Raw genomic sequence first — 19,579 nt, 5'->3', positions numbered from 1 at the left:
ACCATGGAGTACTACTCTGTCATAAAGGATAAACTTGTTATTTATAAGAAAATGGTTATATCTTGTGACTATAATGCAAAATGAATTAATCAGACACACAGCTTAAATATCCCATTCTCTCTTATATGAGAAATCAAAAATATAAATGAAAGAGCAAAATATGAAAAAGATAATGGGGAACAGGGAATAAAACCTTTTTGCGAAGGAGGACCAAGAGATAGAGAAGGGGCCAAGGGACATAAAGAGAATTATATGTGTGCTGTCCACATATGAATTCCCAATGACGAATGTAATCATTACATACTGCAAACATGTACCAATAAAAATGTTTAAAAATTCGTAAAGAAATGAAAACATCCATACTCTGCTCCAATGTTTTCCAGTGAGTGGTAACATTTTATTAAGAGCTCAGAATACAAAAACATAATACTGTAAAGTACTAAAAAGAACATTCAATGTTCACAAAAATTCATTAAAAAAAAAAAAAAACTTTTAAAAAAGGCCAGTGAAGACCATGTACATTTAAGAGGTATTCGTTGTAGACGTGGTTTGAGTTTCTCATGAACACTTTTCCGGAAACACTCAACCTGAGTTGGAAACGAGATGGGAACGGAAGAGAGTTCAATCCACAGGAGCAGTTCTCAACCTAGTAGCCACAATGCCCACCAAGGCCACGTCTGGGGCTCAGGGCGCCGGCCCGACCCCGGGGCAGGAGTGTGGGGAGACCCCGCGCAGCTCGAAGGCCTGGCTGAAGTCCAGGGTCTGCACGTGGGGGCTCCTGGCCAGGGTGAGCCCCCTCAGGCAGCCCCGGAACGGGGTCCGGCTACTCAGGCAGTTCTGCTTGACGTCCGCTGCGGGCGAGAGGGGAACAGAGCATGTCAAGTGCCTGGGGATGGACAGGGAGCCAAATCGTCTCAGGCAGGTTGTCCATCCAAAGTGAGTATTTGCACGTCCTTTAATAGGTTAATGCTGGGGACTTACACAGGTGCCTGCATTTGAATAACTTCTTGGAACCCCCAAAATGCACATTCTAGTCCAAACCTGAGGGGACAGCTCACAGGTGTCCCCTGTGATTCTCAGCTGGGGGGCCCCTGGGGTGAGCGAGCTCCTCGGCATCCTCCAGCTCAAAGCACCACGCCCAGGGCTGCCAGACCTCGCCTCGGGATTCACCTCAGCATGGACCTTACCTTAGCTCTCCTAAGTTTTTAGGACAACTCTGTCCGATCTCCACTCCTCACCCCTGAACCGAGCCTGCTCTCGGGGAGGATGGGCCACGCAGGGTCCCCACGTACCTGGGAAGCCCCCGATGTAGATGGGGTCGTTGGTGTCGGCTGAGGTGGACTGCGGGTGCGGACTCTCTGCCCCGACCGTGCGGCCGTCCACGCTGAGTGCCAGGCGGTGCTTGCTTTTGCTAGCGTGGAGCGTGTGCCACTGTCCGTCGCAGAGCCTGCTGCTGCCCGCGGGCTGGTACGTGGCCGTTATCCGGCCTGCACCGTTGTTGACGTGGAACAGGAGCTGGGCAGAGCAGAGCGCAGTGAGGAGCCGCCCTCTCACCAGGGTGAGTCACGGTGCTGAGGGGACCAGGGGGACCCAGGACTGCCCTCGCCCCGCACCCAGAAAGGACGTGTGGGGCCCCTCGTGGTTCTCTGACTGGGTCTAATTTTCGGGGCATCTGGGGAAGTAACAGGGCCACTGCGACTGCAGGGGCTGCCAAGCGGCGACACCTACACGGGAGCAACCCCGCTGCACCAACCCCTCCGACAATGGGAGCAGCTCTACCACTGAGGGCAGCAGCGGCAGCAACCTGCGTTCTGCAAGGATCAGTGTCCTGGGCTGAGGAGCGCCCTCCGCTGTGCCTCTCGGCAGGACAGGAGCCCGAGGTGGAACCGAGAACCTGGGCCACGCCCAGCACCGGCTGCCTGAGCCACGCCCCCAACCACCTCCAAAGCGCACCCAGTCAGGGGTGTAAAAAAGATTAAGATGTATTATGCACCCACACCGACTCTCCCTGGTGAGTGTGACCACCATGTACCGCAATTGTGCGATCGTGTACTAATGCCAGTGAAACACACTGCGAGAGCCTTCCCTTGACTCCATTCACGAGGGGCAAGCCTGGGTCTAGGAGCAGCTGCTGTGTTTCCACTGCTGGACCTGAATCAGGGGACCCCGGGAGCCTGCACCTACCTGGCCATGGACAATCTCCAGGCCAATGGCGTCCACCTTGGCACTGCTGATGCCCAGGAGGACACCACTCTCTGCAGAGGTACGGAACTCCAGCGTGATGTTTAAGTCTGATCGAACTCTGTAGCCTTCTCGGACTGAAAAACACAAGGACAGGGATGGGGGTGAGCCCTACGGAGTGGTGTGGCTGGGGGTGACACCTGGCCGCGGGCAGCACCTGCTGCAGCTCTGCCCCCACAGCACACCATGCCCCATGGGGTTTTCCATGTGCAGACTGCATGGGTGATTTCTTTATTCGGGAGATAGAAACTCTGAGATGCCCGACTGGATCTGAGCAACAGCAGGCAGCTCCTGTGTCCAGGGCTGGGGACAAATCGGGGGAGGTGGTGTCTTGGAACCTTGCCCAGGGCAAGCTGAGACCCTGGAGTGGACAGAAGCACAGGGCAAAGGGGACAGGTCCACGTGGCCCCCTGTCCCTCCTGTTTCTGACCACAGCCCCTTTGTGGCCGCCTGCTCTAGGGTTCATACTGCCAACTGTAATGCAGACTTTGAAGGTATGGTCTAGATCTACATGTCCCCAATGGCCTTGTGCACACAGGCCGGGCTTTTAGAGGTGCCAGGTCATGGCTTAGCACTGACTTGCTGTAGGAGAGGGGGTCTGGCCAGAAGAGACTTCCCAGGGCTTGGCCTGGAAGGGGTACTCTCCCTTCTGGCTTCCTGTGCACCATGCTCTGAGCAGCTCTCCTCTGCCAGCCCCTTGGCATGGAGCCTGGCAACCATGAGCCCAGTTAAACCTGTCGTTTAAGCTACAGCTATCCAGTATTTCATCCCAGCAATGAGAAGGTGACTAAGACGTTTGATTAACTTGGATGGTAAAGTGTCTTACATACATCTGGGGAAATACAGGTAAAGCCAGAACCTGTCCCCCTTCTGTCTGGGTCACACCAGCCCCGGCAGGAGAAGCCATCCAATCAGATCACCTGGAGAGCACAGGACTAGGAAAGGCTTTCATACCTTGTGACCGTACTGGAAATCAGGAACAAACCAGAACCCTGGACTCCATCCATCCCCCATGTGGCCCTGTCCATCTGGGTCCTGTCTTTTGGTCCACTTCCTGGATCCATGTCATCTCAGAGCCACGAGGAGCCCAAGAGTTCTTGGCGCCGGGGTAATACATACCCAGAGCTGCATAGCCACTTCCGTCGAAGAACGTGCCTTCCTCAGCCACTGCGTAGCATCTGTCCACGGCCAAGGCAGACGCCGGACTGCCCATGTCCAGTGACCTGCTGTTCACCGTCACCTCCCCAATGCAGGCGGGAATGCTGTGTGTGACCTAGAGCAAGGAGGTCGTAACCACACCGCCATACCAGTGTCCCTACACTTCATCAGGTCTGTTCCAGCAAAGCATGTCACAGCAGTACCTTCTGGTTTTTAAAATGTAATTATTACAATGCCTCACACGACGGTCTGACTTGGGGAGTTTTGCTGAATATCCATGTGGTGACACTGTTTTCTATTATTTTAGTGAAATCTCAAACGCATTGAGAATCTGCATTCTCTAAGGTGCAGACATAAATCCACCGGAGTTCCCTGAAGCTGCAGAGCTACTGGGGGAGGAGGTGAAATGCTCTTTTGCTGACCAGCAAGAGGCGCTGGCCAGACTCTGGGGGCAGCCAGAGCACTGGACACTGAACCTGCTTTGAAAGCTCCGCCTCCCACAGGTGAGTGGCAAGGTCATGATAGGCGAGGAGCGGTGTCCCCTACGAGATAGATTCCATCACCACCAAGGCCACGCGGCCTGTTCAGAGAACCCACTTACATTGCCGATGCTCCGGGGCCGGTAGTCTGGGGGAAGGCCCCCGAGGTACAGCTTTCCCTCCACATCCAGTGAGGTTCCGTCGCCCACTGTGGTCACCGCGGGGGCTTCTTGGCCGTCAACAGTCACAGAGCCTTTTCTTTTAAAGTACTCCGCCTTCACCTACAGGGAGGAAAACATCCATAATGTTTCTTTGTCCCAGGGCCCCACATCCTGTGGGCGGATGCCACACACAGGGCGGCTGGACGTAGGCAGGATTCCCTTCAGGGAGATGGAGCTGGACCAGGCGACCGCATCCTCCTCGGGGATGTACCATGTGCCAGCGGCCGTCACTAATCAGCGCAGGGTGAGAGACGCGGGTCCGGCCCTTGCCGAGGTCAAATGTGAAGACGAGGTAGCCGCCGTGGAGCTGCAGTGTGGCGTGGTCCACCTGGTTCTGATGGGCTGTGTAGAAGATGAGGCCGCTGGAGGCGAACGTCCGGATGCTGAGCTGGACCAGGAGCCTGGAGGAGAAAGAGGGCTCGGTACCACAAAGAACAGGTCGCGCTTGCAGGATGTAACACAGCCTCTGAGATCTGGGCGTGGAGGTGCATGCCTGTGATTCCAGCTCGCCAGGAGGGTGAGGCAGGAGGATTGCAAGTTCAGACCCAGACTGGGAATGTAGTGAGATGCTCTCTCAAAATAATGAATAAAAAAAAGGGTGGCTACTGTTTCCCTGTCTGTGGGATCTGTTCTAGGATGGAGTGTGAGCTTGCAAGGAAGAGGGTCCCTTCTGCGAAGGTAACACCAGGAAGACAGCAGAGCCGCAGCGGGGTCTCAGGAAGCCACCAGGTAGGCACTCTGCCCTGTGAAGGCAGCATTTCCACTGAGCTCTAAGTGTAATGACCCCAAGGAGCCAGGCCCCACACAGGCTAATGGGAAAATCCTTCATGTGTTCAGGATGGGGGTGAGGAGCTCAGAAGAAGGGTGTGGTTTAAAGTGGCCGCCAGGCAGGAGCCCGGACACGGCGGGTGTGGCGGAGGTTTGCATCTGACAGGCAGCTGTAGGGGAACTCGGCATCCACAGCCCTTCCTGAGCCCCCAGCCAATGACGCGCGCTTAGGGACTTGCAGGCAGCACCTACCTCTTCCTGACCTCCGACTGGTCAAAAGGCAGCACCATGTGGCTGTTCTTCGAGAGGCCGAACTGGTGGGCACCGGGAACAAACTGTGGAACTGTGTCCACTGCACACCGGCCCTGCGAGAGACCACACGGGGATCCTCCGCTGCTGCCCAGGACCCAAGAAGAGCACCAGGCAGACCCGTCCCGTGACAGCCAGCCCCAAGGGGGTCTGCGCTCTGGCAGCCTTGATTGAAAGGATGCGCTCGGATGCGCTTTCTCTCTGAGCACGGGTAGGGAGGCTGTGTCTTCCACCCCAGCCTGCTGCAAGTCTCTGACCTTCCTGAGGACACAGGCGTCCCAGGGTCTTTGCCAGGTTGTCCCTGTACCTACCCCAGGAGCCTGGAGACATAGCTAGAGCCTGGGAATGGTGAGAGAGCTCAGCACGGTCCCTGGGGGGTGCTGGCTGTCCCATGGGGCTCCACACCCTGAGACCTCAGGCTGTGCAGCTGCCACAAAGAAAGCCATCCTGGACTCCTGAGACCGGCCCGGTAGGGAAGGGAGTGCTTGGGGACGAGGGGCCTCCTGCGGTGTCAAAGTGGCCCACTTCTGGCCCTGACAGCGTCAGAGGCGGGAAGTGAAAGAGAACAAAGCCTCGCTTCTCTGAATATCAAACCTTTCTCTCAAGCAACAATTGTGTGCCCAAGAGCTGACGTCTAAGTGCTTATTGTGTTTCCCCAGCTAAATCTGTAATTTTTGTTTGTTTGTTTGTTTTTTCCAGTACCAGGAATTGAACTCACGACCTCGCACTTGCCAGGCAGGTGCTGTGCCTCTGAACTAAATCCCCAGCCCTCCCCAGCTAAATCTAAGGCAGGAATGAGGCCCACATTATAGACAGCCAGGGTGTCTGTGGGCGACTGGCCTGTCCCTGCAGCTTGGCAGGCAGAGCCTTGACCCCGGTCCTCCTCCTCTCTGGCCCACCTCGGCTCCTGGGTGCCCGGCCTTGGCCCCGGATACCACCACCTTGCCAGGCCTCACACTGGCTCCAGGCCCAGCTTCCCTGGGCTGGGAGCTGCGCCCCATCACCTGCTGCAGCACACGCTGTCCCTCTAACCTCCCGGCTGGAAGCCCTGCAAAAGCTGCACTCACTGGCCGCGGGACAGCCCGGTGCTGAGGCAGCAGCTTGACCTCCTCCTCCTCCTCCTCTCGAGGGGCTGGCTGGAGCCTTTCCACCAGCAGGCAGCTGTCCAGGTCCACTTGCTCCGAGGCCATTGCACCGGTGAAATCCAGAAGCCTACGTGCAAACCAGAAAGTGTCTTCAAGGTGAAGGATGCACAGTTCTTACACCACCTAGCGTGCCATTTCCCCAGTCGCACGTGCGCTCCAGGGCACAGCCTGCCTGCTTTTAATAAAAAGGAAGACAAAAAGTGAAAAAAAATATGAAATTTACATGGAAGAAATAGCTCCATCCCTTGGCATTGTTTGGAAGGAGAGGAATCGATACTTTTATGTAAAGATTTTCTTACACTACGGGAGGTTTGATCCTAGTACTTGGAACTGCAGGTGACAGATACAGTGGTGCCTCGGCTCACAAATGTAATCCCTCAATTCTGGTCACAAACCGAGCTGAACGAGAACTGAATGTGATCACTGAGCAATTTAATACCCTTGAAAAGCCACTCCTGGAGTCCTGCGACTGACCATCTTTCTCTGCAATCAAGAGTCCCGTGGGCAGCGCACCCGCCCTGCTGTCCTCACAGTGGTGACCAGGGTGCAGCAGCCCAGCGCTGTCCCTCAGTTGTCTCGGGTTGCAGAGCAGCCCTCACTGACTTCCAGCTGACAGGGTTCCCCTCGCCAGGTCCTGGACTCTACCTGTCCTGCGTCCCTTCCTCTCCTGCGTCCCTTCCTCTGCAGCTCCAGCAGGATGTTGTGGGCCTGCGGGTGCTGCTGGGGCTCCCTTGGGCCCGGCTCCGGGCAGCACAGCCTCATGGCCTTTAGGAGTGGAAGGTGCCCAGTGAGTGGATGAACGTGGGGCCTCACAGCCAGCAGGGGGGACCAGCTCCACACCCTACTCATACCCAACCTGGGGCGCCCACATTGTAACTGGGTTGAGACCAGTGGTACGGTGTGTTCTTGCCAATTCTAGAAACTCCAAAACTTTCACAGAGAAAGACAGTGTGACCCTGGAAGACCCAGGCTGCAAACAGGTCAGCAGCCCAGCCAGGTGGGGCCTCTGTTTCCTGGGCTCCACACACTTTCCTGGCCTGCAGGGTGGAGCCCCGATTTCTCTCCAAGCACTGAACAAGGCACAAGGAGGGGAGGGACAAATAGCCACAGGCATGGGGCAGTCCTCTGCTCATCGAGTTCCGCTGGGGTGATGCAGACCGCCGGTTCTTAGTTATGTGGTGACTGCTTTTGCAGAAGCATTAGTCATCTGACATTGCCAGCAGCTCTGTTATAAAAGTATTCTCCAGCCAGGTGTGGGGGCGCACACCTGTAATCCCAGCACTCGGGAGCCTGAGGCACAAACGAGGATTGCTGCAAGTTCAAGACCCGCTTGGGCTACAAAGTGAATTGAAGGCCAGCCTGAACTGCGTAGTGAGACCTTGTCTCAAAAATACAAAAAAAAACAAAAAAAAAAGTTCTCAGCGCCACAGTGCCTGCCTGACATGCGCAAGGTCGTGAGTCCATTTCCTGGTACAAAACAAACCAAACCAAAACAAAACAAGAAATAAAGAAAAAAGAAATGCTCCTTGCAAAACACTAAAGACAGCAAGAAAGCAGCCTCATGCAATCTCTATTCTCTTAAATCACTGGCAGTGAACCTATGGCCTGCAAGTCATAGTAGCTATGCCGAGCCCTCTGTCGGCGTGTGACCCAAATCACCGCAGCAGCCAAGCATCGAACGTTCAGGTTTAACTACAGTGCTGGCATTTTGCCATAAATAAGTAGGTTTTGGGTTGCAGTTTGGGCACTTGGTCTCTCAAAGGTTCGCCATTGCTGTCATAAGTGCATATCAGAAATATATTTTAACCTCAACAGTGAGTGCATCGACAAACCCACGGTGTTCAATGACTTTTAAGTACACAGTATGATGACCGGGTCTATCTGTCACTGTCATCTAATAAAGTCCACTTGGGGGACTTTCACGATGGAACAGCGAGGATCGTCTGCCCTTCCGTTCAGGAGTCACAGCAATGTGAGGGGGACAGCAGCGAGGGGAAAACACCCAGAGCCCGGGACACTCACTCCATGTTGAAGACGAGGTTTTTGATGCAGCCGTGGAACGATCTCCTCATCTTGAGCATCGATGTCCTCTCCCCCTCGGGGACGCCCCCTATGTACAGGGCGGTCGTGTTGATCGTCCTGCTTTCTGCTAAGGGGCCCAGCCTCACCTCCACAGGATTCGTCTCATCCAGCTGCACAGTGAGAATTCTACAAGGAGAACATAACATCATCTCAGGGTAACGAGACCCCAGCCCCATTTCAATGCGTAATTCCAGCCAGCTCTTTTCTAATCAGTATTTTAAATTTTTATTCGCGCATGTTTACCATACATAAAGACATTCATTCCTTCTAAGGAGCTGGTACAGAAACAACACACCCTTCCCTCCAGTGTCTGTCTCCCCTCCCTCTACCTCCCGATCCCCTTCCCGTGTGAACAAAATCTATCTTCTTACCTCTGACTATCTATCTTTTATTTTGCTCTTTATTTATATTTTGGGTTTCTCATATAACAGAAACCAAACAGTACTTAAGCCTGTGTGCCGCCTGGGATATAGCTCAGTGGCACAAGCCCCTGCCTGAGTTTGTGCGCAAGGTCCTGAGTTTGATTCCCGGTACTGAAGGGAAAAAGCCTGTGTGTCTGACTGATCTCATTTAACATAAAGAAGGATAAACGTGAGTCATTTCCAGGAAGTTCTTAATAATAAATTTCCTTGAAGGTAAAATTTATTCTTTTTTTTTTTTTTTTTTTGGTTTTTCTCCGGTACCGGGAACCGAACTCACGACCTTGCGCTTGCCAGGCAGGCGCTTTTGCCGCTGAGCTAAATCCCCAGCCCCTGAAGGTAAAATTTAACAAAACATGATGTGTGAATGAAAAGGTGCACCTTGAACGCTAAAACTTACAATGGAGCGTTCTCCAGAAATGAATGAAATGCTGTGAAATCCCACTGAAACTGCTTTTAACCTCTACCTACAATAAAAACTTCTGTGCTTTTAAAACATGGGGTCTGTGATATTGAAGGACAACATATGGGAATGTTGAAAATATACTGTTTCTTATTCACCATCAGTACTGTATATTACTGTCCAGCAGCTGGTACTCTCATTCTATGTATTTGCCAGTTATTCCAGTGTAAAGACGGTTTATATCGATCCCAGCAAAGGGCAGGGTCAAGGCTGTTCACCTACGAAAAGTTTACAACCACCCTGTGATGAACAGAGGAAACTGACCCCAAGGAAGCATTCTGGCATGTTTCTAGAAGTGTTTTAGAAATGATAAAAACTCAGATTGCTAACGATGCCACCCTCGGGTCATCCCGGTCACTGAGGGGCACACTATGCCTCGTCAAGGGCCCACTGAAAACCTCTGGCACAAGCACCTTCCCTCCCGCCTTGCCGGCCACCGTACCTCCGAGTCCTCACCACGGAGATGGAATGCTCCTGCCCGTCGCTGTAGGTGCCCGAGGGCCCGTGCACCAGGGCCTTCCGCAGGCTGGTCCCGTCCCCAAGACTGACGTGCACTTCCACATGGCCGTCAACCAGCAAGATGGCGAAGAAGGGCTGCAGAGAGCAGGGAGAGTTCCCACACTTTCGTTTTATTTTATTCCCTTTTTTTGAGACAGGGCCTCGCTATGGAATGCAGGCTGGTCTGGACTCACTCTGTAGCCCAGGCTGGCCTCAAACTCGTGGTGATCCTCCTGCCTCAGCCTCCCAATTGCTGAGATTACATGCATGTGCCACTACTTCCGGCTGAAATGACTTTTAAAACCTTCATCTTCCATAGATAATGAAGGAACATGAACACAAAGTGAGCCGTTACTTAAGAATTTCACCACTACAGCTGTTTCAAATATATATTATTTTCTGATGTCTTTCCTATCATTTATATTGCACATGCAGTATTTATTCTCACTGACCATCTCACAGATTCCCATGTTTACCAAGCCCCACATTTACTTTTTACTGCTACATGATGGACCAACAAGTGAATGTAATTTGTCTTTTTACTAATGACATTTTAAATGGTTTCTAACTTTTTATTATCACACAGTAGGACATTTAATTAAGTCTTACACTGGCCTGTGGAATTTTTCCCACATTTCTAAAAGTGACATTAAGAACCTATGGATTTGAAAATGTCTGAAGGTCTTTAAAGTTTGTGCTGCACTGCTGAAAAGCGTAACAGTATATAACGCCACAAGAAATGGATTGCTAGCACTGATTAATACCACTCCTGTCTGCTGCCTTAGTAAGACACTGTGTACAAGTGACCCTGTCTAGACTGGTGCCTCATGCCTGGAATCTCAGGTACTCAGGAGGCTGAGGCAGGGGTTTGTTAAGTTTGAGGGCAGCATGAGAAACTTATTGGGAGCCTGTTTGAAACTAAAAATAAAAGGGTCTGAGGATGCAGTTCAGGGGTACTTTCCCTGGGTTGCATCCCCTGTATCTCTCTCTCTCTCTTTCACACACACACACACACACACACACACACACACACACACAACTGGCAGAGGGAAAGAGTTTGGCAGTTTAACAGTTAACGGTTAAACATAGTTACCGCATGAGCAGCAACTCTACTCCTAGGAATTGGTCCAGAAGAGCTGAAAACAGAGACTCAAACAAATATTCGCAGCAGTGCTGCTCACAACAGCTTAAACAGCAGGGATAACCTGGGTATCTAAGGGCAGCTGATGAAGTGTGCGGTATGGGCAAGGGGCACGATTCAGGCACTGACAAGCAATAGCGCTAAGACAGGTGGCCCTGTGGTCAGACACCGAACACATGTTACGTCCGACACAATGAGGTCACAGCCTGTGTGAGCTGATCTATGTGAAATGTCTGGGATAGGTTAAATCCAGCCACAGACACCGAGGGCAACCTGCTGACTGTCCGGGTGGGAAGGGGAGGTGGCCAGTGAGCCCCTACTTCCTGGGGCACAGGCGGTGCAAATATTTGGAACTAGATGGCAAGGGCGCCTTCATAACATTGTGAGTGCACTAAACGCTACTGAAATGTTTGTTTTAAAATGGTTTAGAGCCAGGTGTGGTGACTCAGGACTAGAATCCCAGCACTAGGGAGGCTAAGGTCGGAGAATAGCTGTGAATTTAAGGCCAGCTTGTCTCAAAGCAAGCGCGAGCGCGCACACACACACACACACACACACACACACACACACACACGTCAATTAGGGTCTGTGGTGCTTCAGGACCAGCTCTGCCCCTACAGCTGTGTGACCCTGGCTTCTCTGAATCCATCTCTTGCTCAGCAGTAGAACAGAAGAGGCTGCATCTGCTTTGCAGTGTGGTAACAGCTATGCAGCAGTGTCTCTGTGTCCTGCTGCATAAACTGCAGGTGCACCAGCCACTCTCAGGAGGACAGTTAGTACCCTCTTATCCCGACCAACCAGGAGGGAGACGTCGGCTGCCAACGCGCTCACTGTGGTCACACTCCTGTCTGCCTCTTTCAAATTTCAAATTTAAACAGAGAGAGGCAGCCGTGACCTGAGCAGAACGGAAGGACCTGCTGTTTGGGCTTTAGAGTGAAGAGTAACGAACACGGTGCACAGTGCACAACATACAGCTCATCTGCAGCCGCTTTCGTGGTGGCAGAGACCTTTGTTGCAGTTGCAGACACAGGAGGCTGATGATGCCGCACAAGAAACCACTGACTCCTAGGGGCAGCCGCGCAGCAGCAATCACTCCCACTGCTTAAAATGCACTCACCGTGGGCTTGGGGCGCCGGCCCTGCCTCTCCACATCCTGGCCAATGGCAGCCAGAATGACACCACTGCTGTTGTTGGTGGCAAATGTGGCCAGCAGTTCCGATTCCGGCGACAGAGGCTTGGGTGGCAGTTCCAGGTAGCCGCCTCTCAGGAAGCTGACACTGCGGATGGGCTGGGACAGGGCAGGGAGGTGAGCCTGCTGTAGGTGGGGGGGCGCCCGCTCTGTCCGCATCTTCCCCCACCCACCCCGCTGCTGGCTGCCTTCAGCTGCCCCGATATTAAGGTAAGCAGTCCCACCTCCAGGACGCAGCCCTTGCCCACGCCGTAGGAGTTCCGGAGCAAATCGAAGGTGGACCTAGATATTTCCAGGTTCTTGATGCAGCCCACATAGCTTTTGCTGGTGATGCCTTTCCTGCAGAGAAGGACAGGAGAACAACTGCAATGAAGTGTGGAGTCACAGTTCCGCTTTCGGAAAACCTGTGTCCACGTGTCGCTCTGCGGAAGTGCTAGCGACACCCTGTGAGAGGTTCATGATGGGGAGCCCTGCAGGTGGAACGAATATCTCCTCAGGACCGGGCTGCTTGATGACTGCCCCCATGAAAGAGGTCTCTTAGTCAGGAGCGCTGGCACACGCCCAGCTCCTCAGGGGGCCGAGGCAGGAGGATCACGAGCTCAAGGCTAGTCTGGATGACACAGCGAGACACTGTCTCAAAATACAAGAAGTGTGAATAGAGCTCAGCACACCAAGCTCAACCCTCAGTACTGCCGAAAAGTTAAATGGGAAAATAAGTGTACTTAAGGTGAATTTTGAAATATAGGCTTAAAGCACAGGCCAGTTATAAGAAAGGCAGTGCACTGTCAGGAGGCCATGGAAGCAGAGACAACGATGCAGTCTCCATGTGGCGCGGAACACTCGCTCCCACAGGGGCAGTGTGAGTGTGCTGCTCCCCGGGACGGAGGGCGAGAGGGCCTGCTGGCTGTTGTCTGGATTGCGCATTCATAAACATGGCCCAAAGGGCAAAGCACACCTGGAGGGGAGGACTCTGTACCTCAGTCTCGATCAGTACCCTGTCCTTCTTACCAGAAGCTGGTGTTCCTACAGGGGAGGCTGCAGGTGGCCAAGGTCTCACATGCTATACTCAGGGCCTCCCACGTGTCCCTGAGCTGCACCCCATGTGTCAGCTGTCACAGGAGCAGCAGGCAGACACATGTTCTGCAGCAGCCGACCCTCGCTGTGTTCCCTGTGTTGAGCTAGGCACTGGGACCATCCAGCAGCCACAGGATTTGGGACCATTTCAGTCCTTTTCAGCTTCTTCCAATATGAACAAAGAAGTCTGCCCCTCTGGTCTAGTGTCTGCACTGTGTGTAGATAAACTACGACACAGTTGTGACCCTAGGAAAGCTCCTGGTCCCTCACAGCCGGGAAGGCCACCCAGAGTGGGCACAAGGAGACAGCTTCCAGCCCTGGCTCTGTCTGGGCAGCGAGGTAAGATGACTCAGCGGTGATCTACATGCATTCATTTCAAGGGCCAGGCAGGGGCTGTGGGTGCAATCTGTGTTCCTTGGAGAATGTAGGGATTGGGGGCCCAGAGGGAAGGGGAGTGGAGAAGTGGATGCAGGCGACTCACCTGCTGCAGCCAGGATGGCCACACTCCAGAGCCACACATTAGGGTTCTGTAAAAAAACCTGAGCCTACAAACAGGTGATGCGATTTGGATCTGAAATGCCCTCAAAAGGTCCCCAGCCTGAAGCACTCCTGGGAGATGGTGGAAACTTTGGAGGTGGGGCCTAGTAGAGGAAGTGAGGTCACTGGAGGTGTGGTCTTGCAGGGGGTACGGGGACCCAGGCCATTTCCTATTTCTCATTTTACTTCCTGGCTACCATGAAGTGAGCAGCTTGCGCCACCTGTGCTCTGCATGAGGGCACTGCTTCACCACAGGTCCAAACACAGCAGCCCAAAAGACCACAGACTGACACCTCCCAAACTCTGAGCCAACAGAAGCCTTTCCTCCTCTGCAGTCAGTTATGTCAGGGTTTTACTTAGGTGACAGAGAGCTGACAGAGATTTGGCTATACACATCCACCAAGCTGGTCACATTTGGTGACCTCTTTGCCTGGAGCTATCTTGTCTGCCCTGCTGGTCTTTCACACATGGTATTTTTTTTTAATAGTGTACCAACATCTTAGAGCTTCATTTGTCCAATCCAAAATTACAAAAGCAGGGCCAGGGACATAGCTCAGTGGTACAAGCACCTGCCTGGCAAGTGCAAGGTCCCAAGTTTGAGTCCCGGTACCAAAAAAAAAAAAAAATTACAAAAGCAAAGACAATGAAACCCAAAAAGTTTATGTAAATCATTAACATCAGAAAGTGAAGCATGGGTCAGTATTGTAAAAGGATCCCATGGTCTCCAGCTCTGTCAGCTGTCAACCAGCTTCCTGGGGCTGGACTTTGGGTTATCACATGCACTGCACACTAACTACACAAAGGAGAATCCAGAGAAGTCTGCAGAAAGTGCAACGTCTACAGAGAGGGTGAAGTACGAAAGAAAGTCGTGGGTGGGCCTCTACGTACAATAAAAATGTTTAGATGTTCTAAAGGCAATAAATACAAAATCTGCTGAAGTTTTGCTTTATTTCCCAATTAATGTGGCATATAATACTCTGAATAAACACTGACGTTTTGGGTTCAATTGTGTTCCCCCAAAATGTTGCAGTCTTAATTCTTAGTACCCAGGGGCTGGGGATTTAGCTCAGTGGCAAAGCGCCTGCCTGGCAAGCGCAAGGTCATGAGTTCCGTTCCGGGTACCGGAGAAAAACAAAAACAAAAACAAACAAACAAAAAATTCTTAGTCCCCATGAGTATGACCTTATTTTGAATAGGGTCTCTGCAGAAGTCAAGATGAGGTCATTGGGGGGTGGGTCCTAACTGCAAGTGACTAGTGTCCTTATCCACAGAGGAACTGGACAGAGAGACAGGAACAGAAGGAGAACCAGGGAAGCCAAGGAGAGACACCACCTATGAGCACCAGCGTACCTGAGAGTGTGGGAGGCAACCTGTTCCCACCTCGGACTGCATACTTCATGCTGTTTGTGGTGTTTTGTTATAGCGGCTCTAGGAAACTAATACTCATGAGTGACCCGCCCTACCTGGGAATTCTCCACCGAGGCAGTCCACCCACATATATTGGATCCTTATCCAACCGGTTGAGGTCGGAGGAGGCCCCTGGCGTTTCGCCTTGCTTGGTCTCTTTGTCACTGGTGTTGTAGACATCAATAACAGCCAGGAGCCCTGCAAAGAGCCAGAGAGGAAGAGAGAAAGTAACAGTTGCTTTCTACACTAGCGGAAACACAAGCTTCTGCCAATAAAGTTTGTTTTACTCGGCCACATTATTTAGTTCCTGACTATCTTATAAAACTCAATAAATTCAGAATGCACATTGCTAAGAGAGGGCAGCAGATGTGTGGAAGAAAACAAAATATTTGCTTTCTTAACTCCAATCTGATGGTAATATGAACTCACACAGAGCTGTAGTACTCCTCCAGCAAAATGCGTTCCAAAGCCAACAGTGGTTATGATTGCTATGTCACCTGAGTGTTGCTGTGGCCCGCTGGTTAGGGCGATGAACTAGAATGTCACTCGAGCACACCAGGAAGCTAATGTAGGATGAAACTGCTGATTTGGGAAAGACATCTATCCTTACAAGGGCAACCGGCACTGGGAGCCCACCTGTGCCCCTACCTTGCTTCCGGTTTCGCTGGAAGGCGATTTTGTACCAGCTTCCGTTGTTATACCGCCTGTCCGTAGTAAGAGTGAGAGGTCCAGAACCCAGGTCGACCATCACTCTAACTCTGCCGTGGACCAGCTCGATGGACAAGAAGTCTTTCTGTAAAGAAGAGATCAGTTTCCCATCACTGCGTCTTTGCCCCAAGGCTCCCTCACCCTTTCAGTCAGGGATGGCAGAAACCTGAAGTCAAACTAGGGAAACAGCCCTGGGCTGCATAACTAGTGATCTATGCTATGATGCTAAAAATGTCCACTGTGGCTTTGAAGAACACTCCCCACACATGGATGAAACTCTGCTCCTTGACACCAAACCTGTGCTTCAGGCAGACAACTAAAATCTCTTCTGTCTCGTTCACTTAGCCCAACACATGGATAAATCCTAAAAATGAAGCTTGCAGACTGAGAGACAGGGTCAGCCAGCCAGTGCATGGGAAGTCATGGGAATGCGGGGCTTCTGGGTGTGGGGTCTGACATGGCCACCATGGTCACAGTGAGCCCAGGTGAAGGAAGACGTGTTGTCCAACTAAAATTTAACACTGACTGCTTAACTGCTACCCGTGACTGGGAGGCCTGGTTCTACTGCTGCTCTTCCACATTTCCCAAAGGTTCTTCATAAATTCATTAGGAGAGTAAACATTTTCACATGGAGAAGCTGGACGGCATACATATGTACACTATATTGCACAGGCTCATCAAACGGCATAGCATAAATATGCACACGTAATATTAGCAAATTCTCCCTCCTCAAACATAAATAACCTGGCTGCCGCACACAGTCCTCACAGAGGGCCCAGTGCCCCACCGTCTCTTACAGTGCCATTTGAAGCCAGGTAGAGGAGCAGTCCGTTAGGGGAGAAGGTGTTAAAGAGCATGATGATCTGAGTCACCGTGGCCCGCATGGTCTTCTCCACGACAGAATACCCACTCCCATCGAAGTGGAAGGACGAGTCTTCATTCTGGGGGCTGCAAAGCAGAAGAAATGAAATCCCATCCCCTCTTGGGAGGCTAAGAAGCACAAGTGGTACGTTTACTGGGTTCTTCTTCACCAAAATTACGGGTGAGCCATTGTTTCCATCATTTGACAGCAAGTGTAAACCACAGCACACGTCCACTCACCACAGTCTGAAAATCCAAAACCCAACACACTCCAAAATTTAAAATGATTTGAGCACCGACATGCTGCCTCAAGTGGAAAATTCCATACCATGACACTGTTTTATGCACAAAATTATTAAAAATAGTGTATAAAATTACCTTGGGCTGTGTGGATGACAGCTACCTGAAACATAACTGAATCCCATGGTTAGACCTAGGTACTCTCTGCAATATAGCTCATTATATATATGCAAACATCCCACCCTGCCCAACAAAATCCAAATCTGAAATAATTCTGGCCCCAGGCATTTCAAATAAGGGATATCAACCTACATTTGAAAATATACTTGTCACGAGATTATGCAAGACAAATGCCCAGCTGCTCCATTAAGAAAAGAAAGTTAATGTGGGCAGAGTTCACTGTGATAAAAAGAAGTTCTTCACAGGAAGCTAGCTGCTGAGGATGCTTCCCCCACAGCCTCGATGCCATGTCAACTGGCTCTGCTCTCTTTCAATGTAACTGCGCTTTCTTGCTTGCAGTGCCCTCAGAACAACATGCTGGCATTCATGACTCACTGCAGGCCTTAACTGTGCTGCAGGAAAAGGAGTTAGGATGAGAAGGTGTGCCCACGAACGCGGAGAACCACTGTTCCCAACAGGTAAGTCAGGGCCATGTCCCATATTAGAAACACTCCATTGCTCTTAAGATGCTTTGCCTCATAGAGTCTGAATGCACAGCTTGCTCTACATGACGTCCAGAGCAGCAGCATGAATTCCCAAGATCACAGCATTTCTGATACTCGCCTGTGACAAAAACTGGTTGCACCAATTTACTGTTGAGAAAGTAACCCCGAGACATTTATCTAGAAAGCAACATCCTATCACTACCAGAAAACCAGCAAAGAACGGGGCTGTGTATCAGATTCAACCACATGAACCTATTTTCAAGAACACCATGTCGTGTGTTCATCACGATTGTTCTGAGAGGCGGGTAAGACAAAGGCAATCATTTCCTTTTCTGGAGGAAGAAAGCAAACCTCAGTGAGGTGAAGAGACATGCATTACCCAGAGTCCCAGAGAGAAATCTGGTGGAAACCAGTTAAGAGCTTGAGCAGCTCGTGCTCTAAGCCCAACACTCTTCCTACTCCTCAGGCTGCAGTTAAGCAAGATGCTGTGCATAAACTTTTAAGCAAGTTAAGCGGGGAGAGCAAATAAAAGCTTAAACGCCAAAATCCCAAGCTTTGAGCCATGTGACAAAGCAGGCTAAACAATGAAATCCCACCCTGACTTTCTCTACATAACACAAGCTGCCTCTAACTCATCCCGTCACCACTCACTGTTAGTAAGGGACACCGATCTGACAGGAGTCCTACCAGATGTACGCTTCTCTCCTGCAAAGGTGCCGGTGTGCTGGAACCCAGTCTTAGATACTTTAGATGCAGTGATTTTGTTACAATGAGCGGTGTTGAACTTGGTAAGACCATTATTAAATACATTCTTTTATGTCAATACATGCGAAAGGATACTAGCTGTTCCGCATTTCCAAATGTATTTTATCACCAGGATCATAGAATTTAGATAGGAATAATAAAGAAAGCACTTATCTATAAAAATCAACTGCACACATACACATAAAATTCAAGCAATTTTAGAATAAAAATCTTTTCTGTTTTATTTTGAGATACAGTCTCTCTTTGTAGCCTTGAACTCACTATGTACCCTAGGCTGGCCTTAACCTCTTGGTGATCTTCCTGCCTTAGCTTTCACAGTGCTGGGATTCAAGGTGTGCAAACACCATACCCAGCAAGAATAAAAATCTACAGTGCTCAAAAAATCCCAAGGGTCAGCTGTGGCTTTCGGAAATAGAAAGTTGTTTGAGAAGATAGCCGAAGTTTCTGGATAGCGTGGTCTCTGATCAGAACATATACGATAAGGCAGAAAGAGGTTAACACTAAAAATAACTCCCCTGGTACCATTAGCATGACTCCCCTTGCAGTAAGGTGACTAATACGGTAAGCTCTGTCACTCCTGGATGCACATGTAAATTCCTCCCGCAGACCTCAGGGGCCAGCAGAAGGACACATTCTGCGTGACATCATGGGACGTCTTACCTTCCAAAGCAGCCTCGGCACCTGCCCTCCCGCTCGATGTAGTTCCACAGGCCGACGGATCGGCCGTTCACAAAGGCCTCCCCCATGCAGCCTTTGAAGTGGGTGACCTTCACAGCAGGAGATTTCTAAGGCAGACAAACAAATAGAAGCCAAGGAAGACATTCTCTCAGTACCTCAAACATCTCCCTGGGACCTCATCTCCACGGGTCCCAGTTTTGAATGGCTCCTGAAGGGAGTGACGCCTAGGCAGGATGTTAGAGACCGTCCCAGTTGCCAGGGTCACTGGAGAGAGAGACCCACACGGGTAGAGCTGAGACCCTCACCCACGAGAACCAAGTCCTTGTCACTCCACTTGATTGGTGACAGGATCACTGACACTGTAGAGTAACCCCAACACACTCTTGGCGCTCTTCCAAGTGTTTGCCTAACGCTACAGTTATAACAGAGACACATGATGTCACAGAAATTAATACAGAGCATTGAATTCTCCATTCGTCACTGTAAAAGAAAGCCAGACAGTAAAAGGAACATTGGCTTTTGCCCATTTAT

The 19,579-nt window shown here is 51.1% G+C and overlaps 1 protein-coding gene across 1 annotated transcript in view; it reads right to left on the bottom strand.

Annotated features, from left to right (window-relative positions):
* Positions 1-373: 373 nt before the first annotated feature.
* Positions 374-19,579, bottom strand: part of Lama1 (laminin, alpha 1) — a 115,744-nt gene continuing 96,538 nt past the window's right edge. Inside the window, exons 48-63 of the mRNA XM_013517659.1 lie at positions 19,031-19,155; positions 16,637-16,787; positions 15,780-15,924; positions 15,188-15,329; positions 12,338-12,452; positions 12,042-12,212; positions 9,728-9,879; positions 8,344-8,529; positions 6,244-6,388; positions 5,120-5,232; positions 4,311-4,500; positions 4,001-4,159; positions 3,361-3,514; positions 2,185-2,318; positions 1,293-1,515; positions 374-851 (exon numbers count right to left, since the gene is read on the bottom strand). Coding sequence (XP_013373113.1) covers positions 685-851; positions 1,293-1,515; positions 2,185-2,318; positions 3,361-3,514; positions 4,001-4,159; positions 4,311-4,500; positions 5,120-5,232; positions 6,244-6,388; positions 8,344-8,529; positions 9,728-9,879; positions 12,042-12,212; positions 12,338-12,452; positions 15,188-15,329; positions 15,780-15,924; positions 16,637-16,787; positions 19,031-19,155 — 2,472 coding nt within the window. The 3' untranslated portion in view covers positions 374-684. The remainder of the gene's footprint in view (positions 852-1,292; positions 1,516-2,184; positions 2,319-3,360; positions 3,515-4,000; positions 4,160-4,310; positions 4,501-5,119; positions 5,233-6,243; positions 6,389-8,343; positions 8,530-9,727; positions 9,880-12,041; positions 12,213-12,337; positions 12,453-15,187; positions 15,330-15,779; positions 15,925-16,636; positions 16,788-19,030; positions 19,156-19,579) is intronic.

This window comes from Chinchilla lanigera, unplaced genomic scaffold (assembly GCF_000276665.1).
Source record: "Chinchilla lanigera isolate Chin_1 unplaced genomic scaffold, ChiLan1.0 scaffold00001, whole genome shotgun sequence".
NCBI lineage: Eukaryota > Metazoa > Chordata > Mammalia > Rodentia > Chinchillidae > Chinchilla > Chinchilla lanigera.
This window is presented reverse-complemented; position numbering and strand designations above follow the sequence as displayed.